The sequence below is a fragment of the Rhinatrema bivittatum genome, chromosome 17 (assembly GCF_901001135.1).
Source record: "Rhinatrema bivittatum chromosome 17, aRhiBiv1.1, whole genome shotgun sequence".
Taxonomy (NCBI): domain Eukaryota; kingdom Metazoa; phylum Chordata; class Amphibia; order Gymnophiona; family Rhinatrematidae; genus Rhinatrema; species Rhinatrema bivittatum.
In genome coordinates, this window is record NC_042631.1 from 18168317 (window position 1) to 18190248 (window position 21932).

At 45.3% G+C, this 21932-nt stretch overlaps 2 protein-coding genes across 21 annotated transcripts in view; one reads left to right on the forward strand and one right to left on the reverse strand.

The window, feature by feature from the left end:
• The window catches only part of FNBP4 (formin binding protein 4), a 30779-nt gene extending 13897 nt beyond the window's left edge, over positions 1-16882 (reverse strand). The window contains exons 1-9 of the mRNA XM_029582291.1: positions 16737-16882; positions 16125-16220; positions 14636-14775; positions 12942-13131; positions 12122-12269; positions 11697-11829; positions 9493-9813; positions 318-525; positions 60-178 (exon numbers count right to left, since the gene is read on the reverse strand). Of these exons, the coding sequence (XP_029438151.1) occupies positions 60-178; positions 318-525; positions 9493-9813; positions 11697-11829; positions 12122-12269; positions 12942-13131; positions 14636-14775; positions 16125-16220; positions 16737-16857 (1476 nt within the window). The 5' untranslated portion in view covers positions 16858-16882. The remainder of the gene's footprint in view (positions 1-59; positions 179-317; positions 526-9492; positions 9814-11696; positions 11830-12121; positions 12270-12941; positions 13132-14635; positions 14776-16124; positions 16221-16736) is intronic.
• The window catches only part of PPFIBP2 (PPFIA binding protein 2), a 161960-nt gene continuing 156805 nt past the window's right edge, over positions 16778-21932 (forward strand). For 2 of the 20 annotated variants that reach the window (XM_029582276.1, XM_029582279.1), the window contains exon 1: positions 20877-21083. The gene's annotated coding sequence lies outside the window, so the exon portion shown is untranslated. Of the gene's footprint in view, positions 16909-20865; positions 21084-21160; positions 21180-21335; positions 21377-21932 lie in introns of those variants that run through there. The other 18 variants (XM_029582268.1, XM_029582278.1, XM_029582275.1 and 15 more) reach the window with 13 other exon arrangements.

Sequence of the window (21932 nt, forward strand, 5' to 3'; positions counted from 1 at the left end):
TTGTATTGTTTAAGGATCAGCACATGCCTGCAGAATATGACTACACGCGCTCTCTTTACCTTCAGATCCTGCTCGTCGTCTTCTTCCAGTTTGGGCTGTACTTTCATTGTCTCTTGCAACGTCTCTGTCTGCATCTCTTTTACTGCACCTTCAGCTGGAGCTGGAGCTGGTGCACTAACTTTTAAAGATAAAAAAAATGTATGTTATGAAAACTTCAATCTTTGGAGTTATCCCATCCCAAATCCCACCCACTTTCTATATTAGCAGACCAGAATCTTAAACAGGTAGAACGTCACCTAGCCAGTAATGTGCTTTACCAGTTTCCCCATTTTTGGGGGTCTCTTGTTCATTTTTGCTGGAACTCCGGCTATTTAATTCAGGACTCGCAGCTCGAACAACCTTCCATTTTCCTCTTTTTGAGGTCGATTTCTGAAGCCCATCCTGAGAAGCTGACTGGCTAACATCTGAACGTGGGCTAGACCCTGCAGAACTGCCATCCCCCTCCTCTAAGGCTCGCAACTCTGCCTGCAGAGGGGAAAAAAAAAAGGCACATGATGAATAGACCAGAGATACACATTGCAACTCTGGTACAAAAGCTCCCTAAGCATGCAACTCCAAGGGTCCCTCCTCCCCCAATTTGCAGTTTAAGCCAATAAAATATTGCTTAAAGGGACAAGGCACTTATGAATGGAGAAATTTAGTCTTGCCTACTAATTACCTTTTTTTGGGTCTGCCAGACCAGTCCAGATGCATGCGATTATGCTCCTCTACCAAAAGATTGAGACAGGTTTGCTGTCACTCCTTATATGCTGATTTCAGCCTGCTAGTATTTTTGTAACAAGCTAAAATGCAACATCTTCCATACCCTCAGTAAACCAGGGAGCTTCCAAAGAATGCAACTTAAGATGCACCTCCAGAGCAAGGACGACAGATAACCAAACAAGGCCAGTTACGGATAATGGTAACCCTCTCGCTTCTGCTCACAAACTTATGAACCAGGGTGGCATATCATCTAAAATCAGAACAAAGCGACATCTGGCAGTCCAGGAGAGTTTTTATACTGGTCTAGCTAGACTCAAGGGAAAGGAAATGAGCAGGTAAGAAATTTCTCTATCCTCATCCAGCCAGTCCAGACACATGGGAAGTACCAAAGCTGAATATCAGACTGGGTGGGAACTGCCAGACCTGTTCTCAAAATGCATGGGCTAAACTCAGAAACCTCCCCAGTTCGAACATCTAGACAGTAATGTCTAGAAAAAGGATGCCCAAGTGGCTGCTCTGTAAATTTCTACTGCCAGCACAAACTGTAGTTCCACCCACAAGCCCTGCACTCTATTAGAATGTGCCCAAAGGCCCTTAGGCTGCAGCACTCCCTTAACAAAATATTCTGAACCAATATCCTGCTTAATCAACTTGGTTATGGAAGCTTTTGAAGCTGCTTCACCCTTCCAAGGGTCATTGAAAAGGACAAAGATGATTCAACTTTCTAAATAGATAAGTCTCTTTCAGATACCCAAGGAGAGCTCTCAGAACATCCAACAGATAAAGCTAAACAATTATCTGAGCACGATTCCCTCTTGAAAGATGGAAGGAAAACCACCCAGTTAAGATGGAACTGAAATATTACTTTAAGTAAGAATAAAAGAACCAGACAAATAGATACACACTTCTGAGAATCTCAGAAAGGGCTCTCTTCAAGACACCTACAACGGTATCTGTCTGGCTGAACAAGGTAACATTCTTCAATGGAATGAGCTATGGACAAAGCTCATAAGACTACATTCAAATCCAAGAGGGAACAAACTCCTTCCTAGGAGGATGGATATGTTAGACTTCCCTTAGAAAACATGCAACATCTAGGTAGCTACCAGCAACTTGCCCTTAATGCGGTCTCTATAACAGGTGATATACCTTGAGTGTATTTTTTTCTAGACCCTCCTGAAGAAAAGCCAAAATTGAAGTCACTGAAACTGTTGCCTAAAGCAAACACCCTCTGCACAGAGGAAGATTTTGGACCCTTTAACAAAAAAAAAACAACCCAAAACAAAACACCCAACAAAACCCACACACTCCACTGGAATATCCTCTCTTGATCAACTAAGCCCTCTTAAGCATCAAGCCACAGAACAAAAAGGAGATGAATTCTTGAGAATCACTGAACCTTGCACCAGGAGACCCCTAGATACCATGAACATGTGTGCCAATCGGGAGTCATCAAGATCAGCCCCCGATGTCATGCCACCTTCTGAATTACTCACTCAACCCACCAGTGGCCACAGAGTCAACATACACAGATCATCTGAGTCAGAACATTTAGGCTTGCTGAATTTCTTTTTTGAGCAGCTGAAAAAGGTTTACCTTCGCATTTCTGCTTGTGGCTATTAAGTCCATGACTGGTACCGCCCATCTGTTCACTCTATGGGAGAAAGCAGATTTGATGGCTCCCACCCTCCTGGATCTAGGGTGTGCTGCTCAAGAAGTCTACCCAAGTATTTTCTGCTCCTGCTGTGAGAGAGCTTTTGACAGCACCCTAGTGTGCTTTTCTACCCACTTTAGAAGCAGACCCACTTCTCCAATCACCTGGTGATGTTTGCCAGGTCCCTGGTGATTCACATACAAAACTGCCATTGCGTTACCTAACAGAACATAAACTACTTGACCCTAAAGAAAAGCAAACTCTTGCAGAGCCCTTCTTATGGCTCATGTCTCTGCCTGATGGACCATTTGGCCTACAAAAGATTCCAAGCTCCTTAAGCCACCTGCCACTGACCGGGAGCACCCCAGCTGAACAGACAGGCATTGTTCATTACCATTATCCAAGCAGTAGTCTCCAGATCTACTCCGACTTCCAAGTTGCCTGCAGGAAGTTGCCAACCCAGACAGGATCCGACTTCCGCTAACAGAAGCCTTGTGAAATATTCTGCGACTAGGAAAACCATCTTGATAGCAAAGACCTTTAAAAGGGCCTCATGTGCGCACTTGTCCATATAATCAAATCCAGAGCTGCTATCAGAGCCCAAAGCTTGAAAGTAATTCTACATTCTGGGTCCCTGCCATCTGCATTTAACCCTGAAGCTTCTGTATCTTTTCCGCCATCATATGAACCGGACCTTTCCTGGTGTTGAATCGAGAGTCCTGGTACTCCTGAATTTGAATGGGTTTCAACTTACTTTTGGCTAAAAAGTTCACTAACTCCTGCAACAGCTGGATCAAACTGGCAGTGAAGCAGCAGCTTTCTGCTGCTAACTTTAGCTGGATCAACCAAGCGCCCAGAGAAGAATATACCAAGATTCTTTTGACACACAGCAGCAGCCACCACTACTGCCATCTTGAAGAAGGTTCTCTGAACCATAGACAATCCAAAAAGGGAGTACTTGTAACGAAGTCATCCCTCAGGACTGTAAACCAGCGAAATCTCTTGACATTGGAATGGACCCACCTACACAAAAACCCTACTAATCGAATGCCTATTTGGAAATCCAGAGGACAGATTCCAAAACGTTAATTTAAATTCTCATCTCAACCATCTTTCCTGTATCCCTCCCACCCACCCTCTCACCCCATGAAAGGCTGGGCCTTAAAAGGATGGCTATGTTGAGAGACTGAGGCTTTTCCAGGCCTTTGGCTTGCATCCCATGAGTACCTCTAAGCGTGTCCTAAAGAAGCCCAATTCTCCCAGTTCCCTATCAAGCTTATCCAGATCTTCCCCAAAGAGAAAAACTGCTCCTTAAAACGGAAGCTTTACCAAGGATTACTTGGACATAATTGGAATCCTCCACCCAGTATCTCAATCATAGTAGCTGGCAAGCTGCTACTATAGAGGCCATACTATAAGCCAAAAGTTCAAATGAAATCATGAGGCAATGGCTTAAAAAAAAAAAAAAAAAAGTGATGCTCAACTACAATTACGGTAGGTCACCTTCTCAAATTTCCAAGACTTCTGGTGCTGCTGAGTTCAACGCAGGCATGCCCTGACAACAAAACCCCTACAGATGTTTGATATGCTAATCTGGAGGCTTCAAATGTTTTGCTGACCACAGACTGAATCTTCTGATCCTGTGCATCCTTAAGGGTTATACTTCCCTCCACACAAACCAAACACACCTAATTGAGTGGTTAATTTCTCCTTGTCCTCTGCAAGCAGAAGATAAAGCTTCCCCATAGCTTTTCCAACTTTCAAGCTGAAATCCAGAGTATCCCAAGCTGCAGAAATGAATTCTGTAATCATCTGATGCAGGGGAAAGGCCTGTGTGTGCTTCTCTATGCCTTGTGAGATAGGGTCTGCTGCCTTCCTTTCTTCACTTTTATCTGACATGTTCAGACCTACCAAGGCCTAAACAATTAGGGAAGACAACTCTTTCTAGAACAAACAGATCAGAGATTCATCCTCTACCCTGGAAGAAAATTCACCATCCTCAAGATCAGGGGTGGCCAACTCCAGTCCGAGAGCCACAAACGGGCCAGGTTTTCAGGATATCCATAGTATAAACAATGGAGGCAGTGAATGCAACTCTCAGAGTTTGTGGATATCCTGAAAGCCTGGCCTGTTTGTGGCTCTCGGGAACCAGATTTGGCCACCCCTGCTCTAGATCACTCCTCTGGTCTTCCCTGACATGCCAGACTTGAGAGGACTCCTCCAAATGTCTCTCTTCCTGAGGCCTCTTCCTTACAGAACCTTTGAAAACTCCTTGAGGAGACACCGGACCAGGACTCCCAACAAAATGCCTGGTGCAATAAATACAGGCATTCCAAAAGACATGTAAGTTATAGACACTGAGGGAACAAATGCCGCAGCACACCAGCAGCCCTGAAACCAAGCTCCCTAAAGAACTCTGCCTTTCTTCAGGGACAGCAGCATTGGAGGCCTCATTTCAGGCTCTCTAGAAGGAGCAAGTAGCTCCAAAATGACCATGGTTCCCGCTGCAGCAGTCCCTCCTCAGATCCAGTACAGCCATGGACAAGTCTTCCTCGAGCCCTACTGAACATCCCATTTTCCTTCCTTCTGGCATTGGCAGCACACATTACCACTGCCTGCATGTAGTGGTAGTGCATGTAGTGCGAGGTGAAGCCCGCATGGCTACAAGGACTGCCACACTTGCCGTGCATGGGTGGGCCAGACGTGGTTTCCTGCCTCTCCTGGAAGGTACTCACAAGTAGCTTCCATGTGGCAATCGCCACGGCACCAAAAAGAAAGTTATTCCTTGCCTGCTAATTTTCGTTCTTGTAGTACTGCGGATCAGTCCAGACAGTGGGTTGTGTCTCCCTTCCAGCAGATGGAGTCAGAGAAAAGCTTGAAGGGTGCTCTCTTACAGCCTTGAGCGCCCTCTGCATCCCTTCAGTATTGAGTATATCAAAGCAAGAAGAAACCATGGAATGGATCAAGTAAACCAACTTCAAACTGTAATTATGTACAAGACTGTTCTGATTAGAAACTGTAGTGAGAACAAACTTGCAAAAAGAACCATTGGCAATACACGAACAGTCCTCATACTGTAATCATTTGAGCTGATATTCAAAAGTACTGTGAGACGATCCCAAAACCCATATCTACTCTTAGGGTGGGTGTCTGGAGTGATCCGCGGTAGTACAGGAATGAAAATTAGCAGGTAAGGAATAATTATTTTCCCTGTACATACTCGGATCATCCAGACAGTGGGATGTACCAAAGCTTCCCTACATATGGTGGGCCCCAGATAGCCCTGCTCGAATGACCTGAGCACCAAAGGAGCCAAAACTCGGTGATTGGAGATTTAAGCGATCGTGACGTGCAAAGGTGTGCAACGATTTCCAGGTAGCTGCTACGCATATGTCCTGCAGCAAGACTGCCTGGTTTTCTGCCAAGGAAGCTGCTTGAGCAGGGAACGAATGAGCCTTGATGCCCTCTGGAGGTGGCTGACCAGCACCAACTTACACTGAAGAGATTGCTTCCTTTAACTAGCGAGCAATTGTGGTTTTAAGAAGCCTTGTTCCCCCTTTTGGGTCCAACTCCACAGGACAAAGATGGTCCGATAGGCGGAATTCATTCGTAACCTCCAGATATCGAATTAGGACGCGCTTGACATCGAGCTGTCTAAGTTCTCTGGGATCCTCTTCAGGGAAGGATGGTAGTTCCACCGATTGATTCAAATGGAAGGCAGAGACCATCTTTGGCAGGAAAGATAGAACTGTGCTCAAGGATACTCCCGAATCTGTGAAACGGAGGGAAGCTCCCTGCACGACAAAGCTTGAAGCTCCGAGATCCGGCAGGAAGAACAAATTGACACCAGGAAAACTGTCTTCAGAGTGAGGTCTTTGAGGGTAGCTCTACTCAGCGGCTCGAAAGAATGACCACCTAGAATCTGAACTCATTTAGAAACCGGACTGTATCAGGATGTGATAAAAGAGGAGCTCCATCCAGGTGACTGATGAGAGAACCAAGGGCTGCACCCGAACCCCTCAGGGAATTGTATGCCAAGCCCTTCTTCAGGCCTCGCAACCAGGACCGTGAGGAAGAAGGTCTTTGAGAGGTTGATCTTGACTGTCAAAAACGCCGCTGACCCTGGAATCGGCTTCTAGAAGAATTGAACGTTCTGGAGGTCAGAGGACGATCCTCCGGCAGCTTATGTACTTTGTTCTCTCCCAGGGATTTGATGAGTTGCTCAAGATCTTCAAACAGTAATTTGCCTTTGAAGGGGAGACATCCCAGCTGAGTCTCAGATGAAGAATCAGCCGACCAATTACGGAGCCAGAGGAGACACCTGGCAGAGACTGCTGATACCACTGATCTGGCCAAGACGGGAATAAGTCGTAAAGCGTTTCCGCTCCATAAGCTATTACTGCCTCTGGGCATTCCGCCTGTTGCTCTTCCTCTTGTGGCAGGTCTCGAGCACTGAGCAGCTGTTGGACCCATCTGAGACCTGCGCGCTGCATTAAAGAGCTGCACACTGTGGCTCTCACCCCCCAAGGCTGATACCTCAAAAGGATTTTTGAGGTAGACTTTGAGCTTCCGATCTTGGAGGTCTCGGAGGGCGGCTCCACCCGTGACTGGGATGGTAGTCCTTTTTGTGACCGCCGATACTGATGCGTCTACCTTGGGGACTTTGAGGAGTTCTAGGAATTCCTCCGGGAAAGGATAGAGCTTGTCCATAGCCCTTCCGTACTCTCAGGCTAGACTCTGGCAAATCCCATTCTCTGGATAGCAATTGAAAGAGCATAGGATGAAACGGAAATGTTTTTGCTGGTGGACGCATTCCGGCAAAGACAGGGTCCCCTTTCGTGGCCCCCGTACTGATGCCAGGTGGATCCTGTGGAGCCTCAATATCCAATTCTGCTAGGACATGGGGGATGAGAGGATAGAGTTCATCCCTCTGAAACAGGCATAAGACCCTAGGGTCATTCCCTTCCATGTGCATGTGAGAAGTCAGATCATCCTGGGGAGAAGGATCCGGATGGGGGATCACCCTGACTCGAGAGGATCCCTGAGGAGATACAGTGGACCCCTGAGGAACTGCAGTGGACTGCAAAGGATCTGTCAATCTAATCACCTTAGGAGGAGGGGGGGCCTGAAGATGCATCCTGGCACTGTTCCAAACTGGCCAAATAAGCATTGTGCAAAAGAAGCACAAAATCTACTAAAGTGGAGGTCCCCTGGCATTTCCCCATGGCCCAGGGGGTTAACCAGAGTTAAAACCGGTGGGGAGGGAGAAAACCCGCAGTCTGAATCCTCATTTTGGCTACCTAGGAGCACTCCAGCTCTGAAAACAAAATGGCCACCATTCCCGTGTTAGACGGGATTGGGGCTGGCCCCCCAGTGAGCAGTCGCGTCTAGGAGCGCAAAGCCGAATGTCCAGTCGGCCTCAAGGGACCGTCCCCGCCGGGGAGGCACCTCGAACAAATGCCTTCGCGGGAGAGCCACGTCCTGGGCTCTCCGCAGGCAGCACATCGTGCTGAGCGCAGCATGGGGGAAGGGAAAGTCTGATAATAAATGAGAAACACCCCTGGAGCCTGGCAGGAGCGGGTAAGAGAACCTCCGCTCAGAAAACGACTTGGCTTTTTACAAAAAGCAGAAGAATGTCGCGTCTGCTAGCGCTGCCCCGAAGAAAGAACAGCATGCTGTCGTGAGGGGAAAGAGGTTGGACCACCAACATTCACCCCTAGAAGTCAGACAAGCCTGAGAAGGAAAAAGTACAAAAACTTACCAAATCTACTCTGAAAAATGCCAGGTAATACTGCTACCAGTTCTGCTTGCAAGTTTGGAAGTGACTGAGAAGCCAGAAACCCATTTTTTTTTTAAACTTGATCCATCCAGACAGTGAAAATTTAAGAAGGAATGAGAGAGAGAAATCTAAACTTCTATCCTGCTGTAACTGAAACCTTCATCTGCTGGAGTCAGAGAAATACTGAAGAGATGCAGAGGGCGCTCCAGGCTATAAGAGAGCACCCTTCAAGCTTTTTTCTGACTCCATCTGCTGGAACTGAGACACAACCCACACTCTAGACTGATCCGGATACGTACAGGGAAAGTTGGCTCTGCCTGCTGACCTCTCTCCACTGCATAGATCTCTTCCTTCCTTTTTTTAAACAAACAAACTGATCTACTACTTCAGTAAAATAAGGCAACCAATAAGGGAGCAAAGTATGGGAAAGAGGAAGGGGAAAGGAGAAGATACAGCAGGCCAGGCTGAAGTTCTACAGTCAGTCACCCCCTCCCATTGTGCAACTTAATACCCAGTTGAAGTCATCTAGTCCAGGCTATGCTCAACTATGGCAGGCCAGCCCTAAAGAGACATGTTGCTCCAGAAGCAGCCAAATCCTCTTAAATTCCTCTTCACTGAGCTTAGGCTTGGCTTCTGCTTTCAGCATGGAAATCCTGCTTTCCATCTGCTGGAGACAGAATATTGCCAGGCTGTGGTCAGCAGAGGACCATATAAGGGGTGATGTCAAACCTGTGGTTGTCTGCTTCCACTGGTACGGGAGCATACAGCCCAGGTGATCTGGCCCAAGGAAGAGAATCAAATTTATTTTGGTTTTGCTTAAAGTTTCCAGTTGGGAACCTTAAATATTATAGAAACCTACTTTCCTAGCTGGTTGTCAAAGCAAGTTAGCCAAGAAATGAGGATAGCAGAAACTCTTGCCCAAGATAGTGGTGATCCTTAGAGAGCAGGTTCTGCATACCCTGGGTATGTGTGAGTATACATGTGTGTAAACACATCAGAAATCCAGGACTACAGAATTTGACAGGAAAGAGCATAAGAGCATGCCATACTGGGTCAGACCAAGGGTCCATCAAGCCCAGCATCCTGTTTCCAACAGTGGCCACTCCAAGCTACAAATACCTGGCAAATACCCAAAAACTAAAGTCCATCCCAAGCTACTGATGCAATTAATAGCAGTGGCTATTTTCTAAATCAACTTAATAGCAGGTAATGGACTTCTCCTCCAAGAACTTATCCAAACCTTTTTTTAAACACAGCTATACTAACTGGGGCATCAAAATCATATTAGGACTCTTACCTTTCGCCTCTCCAACACCATCTCCAGCTCATGAGTGTCTTGCTCCTCCTCCTCCTCACTCTCTCCGGACTGTACCACACTGCACACATCATCCTGAGAAAGATCCTCCAAACCACGTATTGCAACTTCTGGTTCTTCACTGGCAGTTTCAGCTTCCACTGCCTCTTGTCCCACTTCTGCTCCTTTACAAATTACTTTTCTTCTCCAGCGCTCCTCTTCCTCCTTCACTCCCTTAGGCAACAATGGAGCCAGCAGAGAAGCCGCTACCCCTTTCTTTTCCTCTTCACTGTTAGAAAGAGCCTGAACAGCTTCGTTCACCTCCTAAAAAAAGGAAAGCAGACTGACTGACTTTGCCAGGACTCCTCTCCACACCACTCACTACTTTATGCTTTTCCTACTACATGCTCTCATGTTCCACTTGCTCTCTACCACTAATGCTTTGCAGCAGCACTCTGCCCGCACCACGTGGTCCCCCTCCCCCCACTGTTTAGCTAATACCTTGCAGATTAACTCATGTTAAAAGGGTGTAGAACATAAGACCTACGATCCTCTAGACCAGCCATAAAATTTCAATCCTGTTTTTAAGAATGACCTTGATGAAGACCCACGATAAAGAGCTAACAGGAATATTCATCATTCTTTCCTCACGGATCCTACTAGGCTTCCTGTACAGCTGGTCGTCTTTTCTCCTGTCAGACAAAAAGGAGTACAGCTACAAACAGCATTAGGAAAAGTGAAATTCTCGCCTTTTATTTCAGGATTTATACTAGTTACCCTTTTCTCTCTCTTGTGCTTCCTTCCAAAGCACTGGTGTGGCTCTGAGATGAAGACCTAACTTTCTTCTCTCTGCAGCAAAAGCTCCTTGCCCATAAACCAGTTTGTTTCCTGGTCAGGGAACCATTTATTCCAAAGCTCTGTGGTAGTAGGGACTTCTAAACAAGAAGGCATTTATGTAGCAGGAAGGGAAAATTGCATAACAGTTATTGTAAATGTGTCATTTTTTCTTCTAACCTTTCAGCATTTCTGATTTTTTTTTCCTTTTACTTCTGTCGTTTCAGTCTTTCCTGTAACTTCATTTTCTGATCTTTTAATGAAAATTCTCTCAAAAGGTCTTCTTTTTATGTTTCCTGTTGCTGTCTCATTTTCTCTTACCTATGCCCCTCAGTCCTTTACCTACTCTAGTCTCTCTCCCATGACCCAGGATAAAAATATGCAATAGTTTGAGGCTAGGAGGCAGCTTGTTTCCATCAGTTTCAGCCTCTCAAGTGTCTATAGTAGGAGTGGCCAACTCTGGTCCTCAAGAGCCTCAAAGAGGCCTGATTTCCAGGATATCCATAATGAATGTGAATGAGAGCTGCATACAATGTAAACAATACATACATATATCTCTCCTGCATATTTCACTGTGGATATCCTGAAAACAAGACTTGCTTGGGACTCGAGCACCAGAGTTGGCCACCCCTGATCTATAGGAATTTGTGCAATATGTCAAGGCCTTTGTTTTCTGCAGCAGCAAAGCTGGGAAATCTTTTGCAGGATAGTGGTATTTACACAGTTGTCCATAACATCACAACAATGCCAAAACTTCTCTTACTTTTTGAAGTTTTAAATATGTTCCTTAACACCCCCCCCCCCCCAGCTTTTGCAAGGTGTGTGGATACTTTTCCCATCAGTTTCCTCTGTATCCCATCCTCTCCCTCCTGCATCTTGCTAATACTTGATGTGTCACATCAGAAAAGATGTGGTTTTATTCCAGCCATTCACACCAACATACCTGAAATCAGTCTGAGTCACTCTTCGTTTGCTAAGAGGTACACATCCTCTGCTATGGTTTCTTACAATACAGCAGACGAACAATCACTAGTGTGACTGCATAATACGGCAGAAAGGATAAGTGTATGGCAGACAGCGAGAGATTTCAGAGTAGTCCACTTAAATCAGGACTGATCTGGGTACATACAGGGACCTGGTTATTGGTCTTAATATTGTTACCCTGAAAACCATACCCATTTTTGGACCTCCAGGACACGAGTTGTATACCCTTATGTTAGGCCATCATACTCAAGATGGCTGAAATGTAATAAAACTGTGATGCATCTAAGTTCAATTCCCCCCCCCCCCCCCCCAAGAAATACTTTCTATATTTCCCCACAGCAATGAAATACAAGCAATCAGGCCCGAAATACAGCTGGGCTGCTACTGACCTTCTTAATCTCTTTTTTGGTCTGAGCAGGCCTGCTGGTGGCAATACTAGCAGCAGCAGCCGCCTCCGTTTTCTCTTGAGAATACAAATCCGTGGATACCATGTAACTCTCTTCAGTATTACTTGTGACAGAGCTAAAATGAAACAGTAACATCTTCAAAACCCCCACAGTGTACTGTCAACACACTACCTAAAATAGATTTAAGTTCTGACTAGTGGCAACAGTCCTAGCAAATTCCTCTTAACTATGTCTGTCATTCAAATGAAACTACCACTACAAGCAAGCCTTTACCCCAATCAGAAAATTAACGTACACCTAAGCTATCTCAGGCCACCTGTAAAAAAAAAAATAAAATAATAATAATAAAGTATGACAACTAATTGAGCTCACCCAATTGCAGTTTTCATATTTCAAAGCATTCTTACCTTTGCCGGTAATCCTGCATCCCTTGAATCTGGGCTGCCAAGTAATGTGGCAGCTCCCAAGTAACCTCGTTCGTTTGAATGTTCCAGTAATAAAAACATCCTGTGTTTTCATCCCAGACTTCTTGCCAATCTCCCATTTCAACCCCCACTGGTAGAAAAAAACAACATACATTACCAAGATTATACGGCACACCAAGTGGCATTTACACAGGCAGTGTGCACATCAAGCAAGAGACTCCGTGAGCCAAAAGCAGTACATAAAGCTATGCAGCGTAGCACCCCATCTTAAGCCTTCTATAGGAAGAGAGGATGCCCTGACTTCACAGGGTCAGATCGTTACTCAAGAAGACCAAAACACTTCATGGGAACTGCAGAAAGAGAATCTGAGGCCCTTATATCATAAATTACCTATGGTAAAGGGAGGCAAAGCACAAATTCTCAATACAGAAACAGTAAGTGATTAAAGGTCAAGTGCAGAGCCTGCTGCTTCAGAGCTAAAAAAGAAAAAATTACAGGCCTGCTGGAAAAAAAAATTATATTTTTTTCTGGTCAGCAGACAGGACCAGAAAGACAGGCAGTGGGGGGAATTAACAGTAAAGAAAGTGTTCCAAGCCACAACATACAAAGCAACAGGTGATGAAAAAACAGTCAAAGCCAAACACAGCAGAGCTCTAAATGCAAAACTACATTTCTAGACGTCAAACACTTCTTTGGGATTGGGAAAAGGGGTGCCGCACAATAAGTCATAGACTCGTTAAGATGCATCCATTAAACAATGCACTATGAAGGCAAGCAGTCCCTTTAACACACCAGTTCTTACCTCCTGCCAGTGAACACTGAGTATCATACTGCCATGCAGCCTCCTGGGCAGGCTCTGCACCATTCTGAGTGGCTGCAGGAAGCCCAGAAAATGTATCCTTAGGCTCAGGACGAGGTGGAGTTGGAGGTGGAGCTGTGGAAGCAACAGTAGAAACACCAGGTGGGGCAGGAGCTGTGATGGCATCAATTTCCTGGCAAAAGAGAAAAGTATGTAATGTTTATTAAACATGAAACATTTAGTAAACATTGAAAAAAAAGTGTTAAACTGCAGAGACTAGCATCAGAGGGAGACGTGAGCAAAGGAAGTCCTCCTTGGTACCTACATGAAAGGGTACATCTGGGCCAGAACATCCACCCACTGATCATTGCTCCCCCCACCACTATAGGAGCTGAACTCTTGGGAAGCCTTTCCAGAACACTGAATTTCTAGCCAACAATAAATCAGAGACAGTTAAAGAAGTGCTGAGAATTGTTCACTTTGGAAACAAGACTCCTCATTCACCATATGCGAGGTGGCTAGAAAAAAAAAAAAAAAAGCAGTACATTTCCATATCTTGACAGCCAGCCAGGCACAGAGTAGCAGAAGACCTGGACATGTGAATCACCACATGAACAAGTCAGGAAACAATACCCTATTTGGGAGGCAAAGACTTTAAAATTCAATTTAGGTGTGAATGCCACCACTATTAGTTGGAAAGTGTCATTCACTTCCTATTCCCTAACTTATATCTTTGCTTCCACAGAAATGTTAACTTATGAGTGATATTTGTGTACATATCTGACATGCATGACTGACAACTCTATGCCACAGATCTGTGCGACAAATCACCACAATATGAAATAAAGAGCCTCTAGCTTCCAATGTAGGGCCATGGGGTATGATACAGGCACTGCAGATGGGCTAATAACAGACTTTGGTTCCAGTCCCAGACCAAAGCAGGGCTGAAGATGCAACACCAAGCTGGCTCAAATGGGCTCATGTGCCAAGATTTGAAGGGAATCGAAACTTGTGTCTAAGAACATAATTTAAGAACTTAAAATACCATGCTGGGTCAGATCAAGGTCCATTGAGCCCAGCATCCTGTCTCTGACAGTGGCTAGTGCAGATCAAGCATGCCCGTCAGATGCTCAATAGTTGATATATTTATTGTATCTCATTCCCATGGATAAGCATTGCTTTTCCCAAGTCTACCCGGCTAATAACTCTTTATGGAGTTTTCCTTTAGGAACTTGTCCAATCCTCTTTTGAATCCTGTTAGTTGCCTTGACCACAACCTCCATCAACATATTCCATAGCCTATTGAGATGGCTGTGGATGGGATGGAAAATAAAGTGAAAAAAAATAAAGAAAACCCTTGGGTAGTTCCAAATACAGGCTCATTGCACATAAGCCCAGTTGTGTTGTTTCAATGAAGCCGGAAGCCCCAAACGAGGCTTCTGGTTTGCTTTGTTAATATATAAGGCTTGGAGTAAAGTGCATGGAAGGGCAGTTACTACCCTTAACAGAAACATAGGGGTATTCTGCAAGAGTTGCTGCCATAGGAAATTTGCTGGGCAGACTAGATGGACCATTTGGTCTTTTTCTGCCGTCAATACTATGTTACTATGACATCACTCAGAGGTCACAAAAAAAAAAAAAACCAAACACCCCCAAAACAAAAAAAAACCACACCCACACCCAGCATTCCTACTCACTGCTAAGAAGTTAGCCAGAGTGCTATCAATATCTCCTGTTGGATTCCCATTTGTATTCACTACTTGTGTTGATTTCTCAGGAGTCTCATTGTCTTCATCATCATCACTGTCTGCATAGGCACCGAGTAAACATAAACCACCTACAAAGAACAAGCAAGATTTGTGTCTGCTGACCTTCTGAGCTCAGATAAAATGAACGATATATTCTGACCCTACCATGGAGGCAGTGGTAAGAACCCATGTCTTAATGCCTCCCACTCAAAAAAAAAAAAAAAGAGACCCCCAAACAAGATCACACACAAATCTACTACTTATTACTACAGTGCTACTAGATATATATATATATATATATATACACATAAGAGACAGTTCCTTCTCCATAGAGTTTAGAATCTAGTCAAGATAAACACACAAGACAAATAAACTTTATGAATGTCATTAATTATAGAAATCTGTAGCCAAGACACTGACAAATCTCTGTACTGTATTTACAATACAGCAAGGGTGGCCAACTCCAGTCCCCGAGAGCCACAAACAGGCCTTGTTTTCAGGATAGATTTGCATACACTTCTTCCATTGTATGCAAATCTCTCTCATCCATATTCACTGCGGGTTTTGTGGCTTTCAAGGACTGGAGTTGACTACCTCTGCAATATGGTTTCTATACCCTATTTCTTGTAAAGAACAGATCTTCAGCTGTTCTAACATCCCTTGATCAGTTTAACTCAGCCTCTTTATGTCTACCTCAAACAGGGGAAAAACAAGGAAGTGATGCAGACAGGAAAATATGTAAAATGACATGAAATATTTCTAGAGATTAGTGAATACATTATGATTAGGTGTACATTTTATCAAAAAATATGAGCATAACCTAGAGTTTCACATAACTCTAGGAAAATGTCATATGATCTCATTTAAGAGGGCAATGCCACACCATGCTGCATTATAGGGGGGACAAAAATTCTAATATTAAAACATGCAACCCAGGTTATGTAACAGTGTAAAGGGAGGTTGCAATATAAATGCTGGGGCCATTCAAAAGTGAAATTTCATAATTTGTATATTTTACTTTAGTCATGTCATTCTAGTAAAGATTTACATGTACTGTATTAATTTATTTGGTAATACTTAGCTGCTAATATTCAACTTCATGCGCTAAAAAGACTTTTCTGTCCTTTAAAGCAAAATATTTAATGCTCTTGCTTCAGCATGTTTCCTTATTGGGGGTCAGATAGCAGTAAACCCACTCCTTTTTCCCACCATTGTACAGGTTCTTAATCTCAGCCAAAAGGCTGAACAGATTATCCTTAGCTCATATTTTATTTATTTAAAAATGTTTGTATACCACCTTTACAAATAGAGATTTTCTACACTGCATGGCTCCATTGACAAAACAGCAATCTGGTGTTTTTTGCCAGCCTGTGGAACTGCCTTCCATAGATAGCTTGTGCTTTTGACACAAAGACCCACAATCAAACTTATACTGTACCTGTAGGTTTGACCACTGCAGGCTTTGCCACTGTGCTGGTTAAACTGGGGGTGCTTTGAGCAACTTTTGGAAGGTCTCCAACCACTTCCTGTTCATCTGAATGAGAGTAAAATTAAATTAAAATTCCAACTTTATGCCTAACCTCCTTTAGAGTTAGAAAATGCTACCATTGACTACATAGAGCAACTCGCAGCAAAAGACACCCAAAAAACAAAAGCGTTAAAGCCAGTACAAGAATTTGACATGCCATTGCCCCCCCCCCCCCCAGGAAGAAAATGCTCTTCACACCAGCTAAACACTCTACCTCCTTGCAACCACAATATCCTCTGCTCGACAATAAATTATTTCCTCCCCCTCCCTTTATTCTTTGGCCTCCATTACCCCAACGTCACTTACCCTCTTCCACCACACACCCTCGCCTGTTAGCAGTTCCATCCCCTTTGTTCCCGCCCTGCGCTGCCGCTCCCTTCTCCTCCTCCTCATACCGATCCCCTCCACCCCAGAGCGGCCCAGCCACTCTCAGGGCCTAGGCGGCCTCGCTGAGGCAGGCAGGCACGCGCGCGCCCTACCAGGGCCCTGGGCGATTCCCGGCCGCCTTTCGGCGCCTCTCACCTTCGGACGCGGAGTCCGCGTCCTCCCGTGCGGTTAAGCCGCCCACTCCGCTGCGGGGTCCCGGTGGGGAGAGCCGGAGGATTGGCCGCCGGCCCGAAACCAAACGCGATTTCTTCCCCATGGAAGCGGCGAAACGACAGCCGGAGAGGCGGACTACGCCACAGCGCGTAAGGTATAAATTATTCAGGACCTGACGGCCCTGCGTCACAAGCGCACGTTTGTGTCGTCATCCAACAACGCGCCGAATACCTGCGGGGGGGCGGGACGACGTTGCGTCCTAGAAACTCATTGGATGGACGGGCTGCTCATTATGTAATGCGGAGTGTCATTGGTTTAGAGATTCCACGGAGCCTGGCTTTTGTGGCGTTACGATTTTTTTTTTACTGGTATTGCAATATTGAATATTACATTTCAGGAAGTTGAGAAAGAATGCCTAATACAAATGGTTGAAAAGGGAACCAAGCAAGTAATTAAGTGCAGATGTTACGTTTTTGGTTTGAGATAAGGAATGTTTAAAGACTGACACTATGGTCTTTTCTTAAAGATTAATCATGGCATTTTCTATTCAATTACTAGGATGGTTCCTTTGTTAGATAATTTGAGAAGACTATTGACCTGATCTTTAGAGGTAATTATGAAATGGTATTACAGGTTGCGGGAGGGGAAGTGACATTATCCTTTCTAGCGTGTAGCCAGATGGACTCAGGACCAATGCTCGCCTGCCAGCAGATAGAGATGAAGTTAGGGTTCAAAGCTGACTTCACCCTTGATAGACCCCAGCAGTGACCTCAGCCCTTTAGTATTTCTCCGTCTCCAGCAGATGCAGACATGCTTTCCCTATGGGGATCGCTGTACTTTTTGGAAGAAGAAATTCTGCTTTTAAATTGGAGAAAAGATTGAGCCCCGCTCTCCTACGGTGATACCTAACAGTCCCTCCCCCAATTGAGAATTCCTGAGGTGATGTCCAAGATCCCTCAGAGGTGTGCCTTGGTCCCGGCATGGACTTTGCTGCTGAAGTAGCGGGTGCAGGAAGCCGAGCGTGGCAGTGACAGCTAAAGCCTTCCCCTGCAGCTGGACACTGTCTCTGTACTCAGCCGGTAAGTGCTGAGTCTAGCTAAGTAAAAAAAAAGAAGAGGATTTCCACCCGATTCAGAGACATTGGAAGGGTTTCGGTAAGACACCTCCAGTCTCCTCAGCGCGCTGTACCAACGTCGTTTCTGAGCCTGTTGGGGTAAGGGGAAGTGGGCTTCTGAGCAGCCCCCAGTGGGCTAAGCCCTGCTTTAGGCTTGGTTGACACACTGCATGGGAGGCCGCGGCAGCGCCATCCTACTTGCATTTTTGTATCTGTAATGCCGACCATAGAGTTTCAGTATGCACAGTGCGTGTTGGCTCTGTGCAAGCGCTGTGCGCATAACATCGTGCACATGCATACTTACACAACTTACTAGGCACAGATTACAAGTAAAGCTGGGCGCATGGACTGTGTGTGTGCCTCACTGCGGCCTGCGTTGGCGCCCAAAATCTGTGCGCATAAAATTTTAAGTGCGAGCCATCTGAATACGCAGTTACCATTGCCAATGGCTCCGGCAGCAAAGAAACATAAGCACCTTTCTCTCTGCACTGCTTATCATATTAGGGCTGCACAGTCTGACTTGCATTCTTGCTTATGTCAGCACTATGTGGAAGGCCCAGACTTTGCTAATCCCGGCTCCCCCCATTCAGAGGATGGGTCAGCCACAGCCTTAACTGGAAGTATCCTGGATCTGAGTAACCCCGGGTCTGGGTCATCCATAGGAGAGGGAAATTTAGCAGCACTTACCCCAGTACCTCCTGGGCTAGGCATGAACCTGGCCGCCTTCTCTTGGGTGGAATTCTTTCAAGGCCTTCAAGCCTTCATACAGGCGCAGTCTGCTACCTCACTTGCTCCTGTCTGGACAGAACCTCAGCCGGTAAGCCTTCCCTCTACTAGTCCTATCAGCGGACCTTGAGAGGGCTCGCCTGATGAAGCAAGAATATTTGGCAGCAGTAATTGCAACCTTACTCCACACATGGAAGTTCTCTACGTCCCTAGCATATGTGCGGGTCTGGAGAGTATTTTAGGCCTGGTGCGAGGAACACGGTGTTTCCCCTTGGACGGTCAAAATCCCACTAATTTTGGAATTTTTGCAGAATGGCTTGAATAAAGGTTTGACCCTTAATTCCTTGATGGTCCAGGTAGCAGCTCTCTCCTGTTTCAGGAACGAGGTGAACTGAACCCGCCTGTCGGCTCATCCAGACATGGCCTGTTTTCAGAAAGGGGTGAAGCACCTTGTAGAATCTTAATCTAGTATTGGAGTTTTTGGCAGAGCCCTCCTTTTGGCCAATGTGCAGTCTTTCTTTGCATTTATTAACCCTGAAAACAGTGTTCCTGGTGACTATATGCTTGGCCCGTCGCATCTCTGAACTACAGGCATTGTCGTTTCGGGAAACATTCCTCCAGATGTCTCCAGGAGCATTACAGCTTCGTACCTTTCCATCCTTCTTGCCCAAGGTAGTCTTGAAGTTTCATTTGAATCAGTCCATTTTTCAATGAAAAATTTATTACTATTACTGTTATTTGTACTTGATATCTTGTATGTTAATGAGTAATAAATAGTGGAAACTTTAAAAATTTATGGATTGCAAAAAAAACCAAAAACGACAAGATAAAAACTTAGAAACATTCTCTGGTTTTTCTATGAGCAGAATGCATAAATAAAATTGATTACACATCATCACCCAGCCTTATTGAATTGATTTGTAGAATCATCTGCAGTTTATAACATTGTACACTAGATGGAGCCAGTCATTAAGCAATCTTATATGGCTTTCTGATCAGATACAACTTATTTATTTAAAAAAATGTATATTTTGCTCACGCCACTGTTTGGGTGGATCACGTAAACATGAAAAATCTAAAAAAACAAAAAGACTACAATAAACCCCAAAACACATGACATATTCATGCAAAAATGAAAATTCATATAAAAAAATAAAAGACCCACAAGTTCTTAAACACTGCTATAAATACAAAATATTGGTACCAGTACAGATATCACCTAATCTCAACTATATTAAATAAAGAGCACCCCTGAAACTGCAAATTGACACTTGTTCTCATCCCTCCAAATCAAAAGCTTGCTTAGAAACGAAAGTTTAGAGCTTTCTTGAACGACTTAGTACATGTTATAGACCACAAATACTCAGGAAGAGAATTCCACAGAGTAAGACCTGCCACTGAAAACGCTTGCTCTCAAGCTTCTGCTAGGTGGACAACGCTTAACAAGAGAATTTTGAGAAGGTTGCGACGAGTGGATCTCAAAGCACGTGTCGGTAGAAAAATACTAACAAGTAATTGTGATAATGATTAAACCCCTGTGTGTGATCAGATAAAGTATAATCTAATGTTACTAAAAGAATTGTAAATATCTTTATGTACAAAATTCTAAGTTCCTAAAAAGCATTCGGTTTTATATTTCTTCTGCAGTTTTTTTTTTTTTGGAGGGAGGGCATACTGGGGTGAAGAAAGCCTGAATACTTGTAGTTTGCTCTGAGTTATGCATATTCTATAACTGCTCGTCAATAAATGCCTAGATGCTAAGAATAAGCTTGTATGTTTTTCCTAATCTCTTCCTATTCATTTTTGCATACCAAGGGTTAGACAGCAAAAGCGCCTGTGACCTTTCTTGGTAGCATACTGCAGACGGTTGTCATTACTTTCTGTAATCTACAGCACCAAGTACTAGCCAGACCTGACCGTGCTTAGTTCCAAGATCTATTGGGTTAAGCACCTCCAGGCCAACATTACTAAGGTTAAAGCCTTGAATTGGTCAATGATTACTAATCATTAAGCCTTCATCAACTGTTCTCTTGCAACCACAACGGGCTAGCAAAGCACTTACACTTTATTTGCTCAACCGAACATTATAATATATGCATTTACAGTGAGATCTTTCTTCGGTTTACAAAGTATCGGGTACACTTTACAAGCAAAAAATAAAGACATACGGACATAAACAAACGTGCCCAACAAGATAAGAGGCCCCTTGTACGGCAGACTGAAAGCCAATGACCCTCAGGATGGAGGATGAATGGATTCCTGTGCTCGGACGCCGGCTGCCGTCACGTGACAGCAGGAGCCGGCGGTGCCTGGAGCGCGAGAGCTCCCTTCGCTGCGGGGGCGGGGCGCGTGCCTGAGAAGCGCGCGCGCGCGCCAAGACAGGTGCTAGAGGGCGCTGGCATAGGAAACCAGCGCGGGAGCGGAGCCTGTCAGCAGCTCCCCCATTCCCCCTCTCGGCTGGGACCGGGCACTGCCCGCCGCGCAGGAAGGTCAGTGACATATTGTGCAGCCCCGCGCCCGAGCGCCTCCGGAACTTTTGCGGTCTCTGGATGGGAGGGGGCGGGGCTGGCTGTCCCCCTGCGCAGGTGAGAGGCGCTGCGCCTCCCGCTTCCACTTCCTGGAGCGCGGGAGCAATTTGTAGTCCCCGTTGAAGACCAGCGCGAGACCGGCGCTAGGTTGGTGCGCGTGAGATTTCGGGGCTTCTATCGGTTACTCTGCCTGTGCCACCTGTTACAGTGGGAGAGCCGCCTGGCTCTGTGCCAGGTTTCCGTGCGCCCTGCCGGTGGGATGTTCCGCTGTTTCCAGAAATCGCACATATTTCGCTTTCGGAATGAAAATGTTAGCCTGTCCGACTCGTGAACCGTTATTCAAGTTGTCTTATATGCGCTGCCTTGTGACTTGTTTACTGGGGACTGAGGAAGTTAAAGAGGGTCCCGTGATGCTGTCTGGTCAATGCTTGGCGTTTCTCTAGCAGTTTTTGAAGTTACTTGGAAGTTTGGCATTCCTGGTTTATAAGATCGCTCAAAGGCAGCAGTATCTGCAAGCTGGGCAACCTGCTCATGGGCTGGAAAGAGGCTCGGGCTTGGCTGTGCTGCTCTGTTCAGATGCAGATATTTTATGCTTACGTTCTACATCTGTCCTGTCTGACCATGCTAAGCCTGTTGCAGGTCACTGTTTGTTAGACTTCTACTTTACTAGGCTTGAGAATGACCCCTTTTCACCATCAGACAGAGCTGAGTGGTATTCACAGTAGGGGATGCAAACCCCCCCCCCCCATATCTGTATGTCCTGTAGTGCCATAGGAATAACAGCCTCTGTGCTAATACTCCAATGATGGT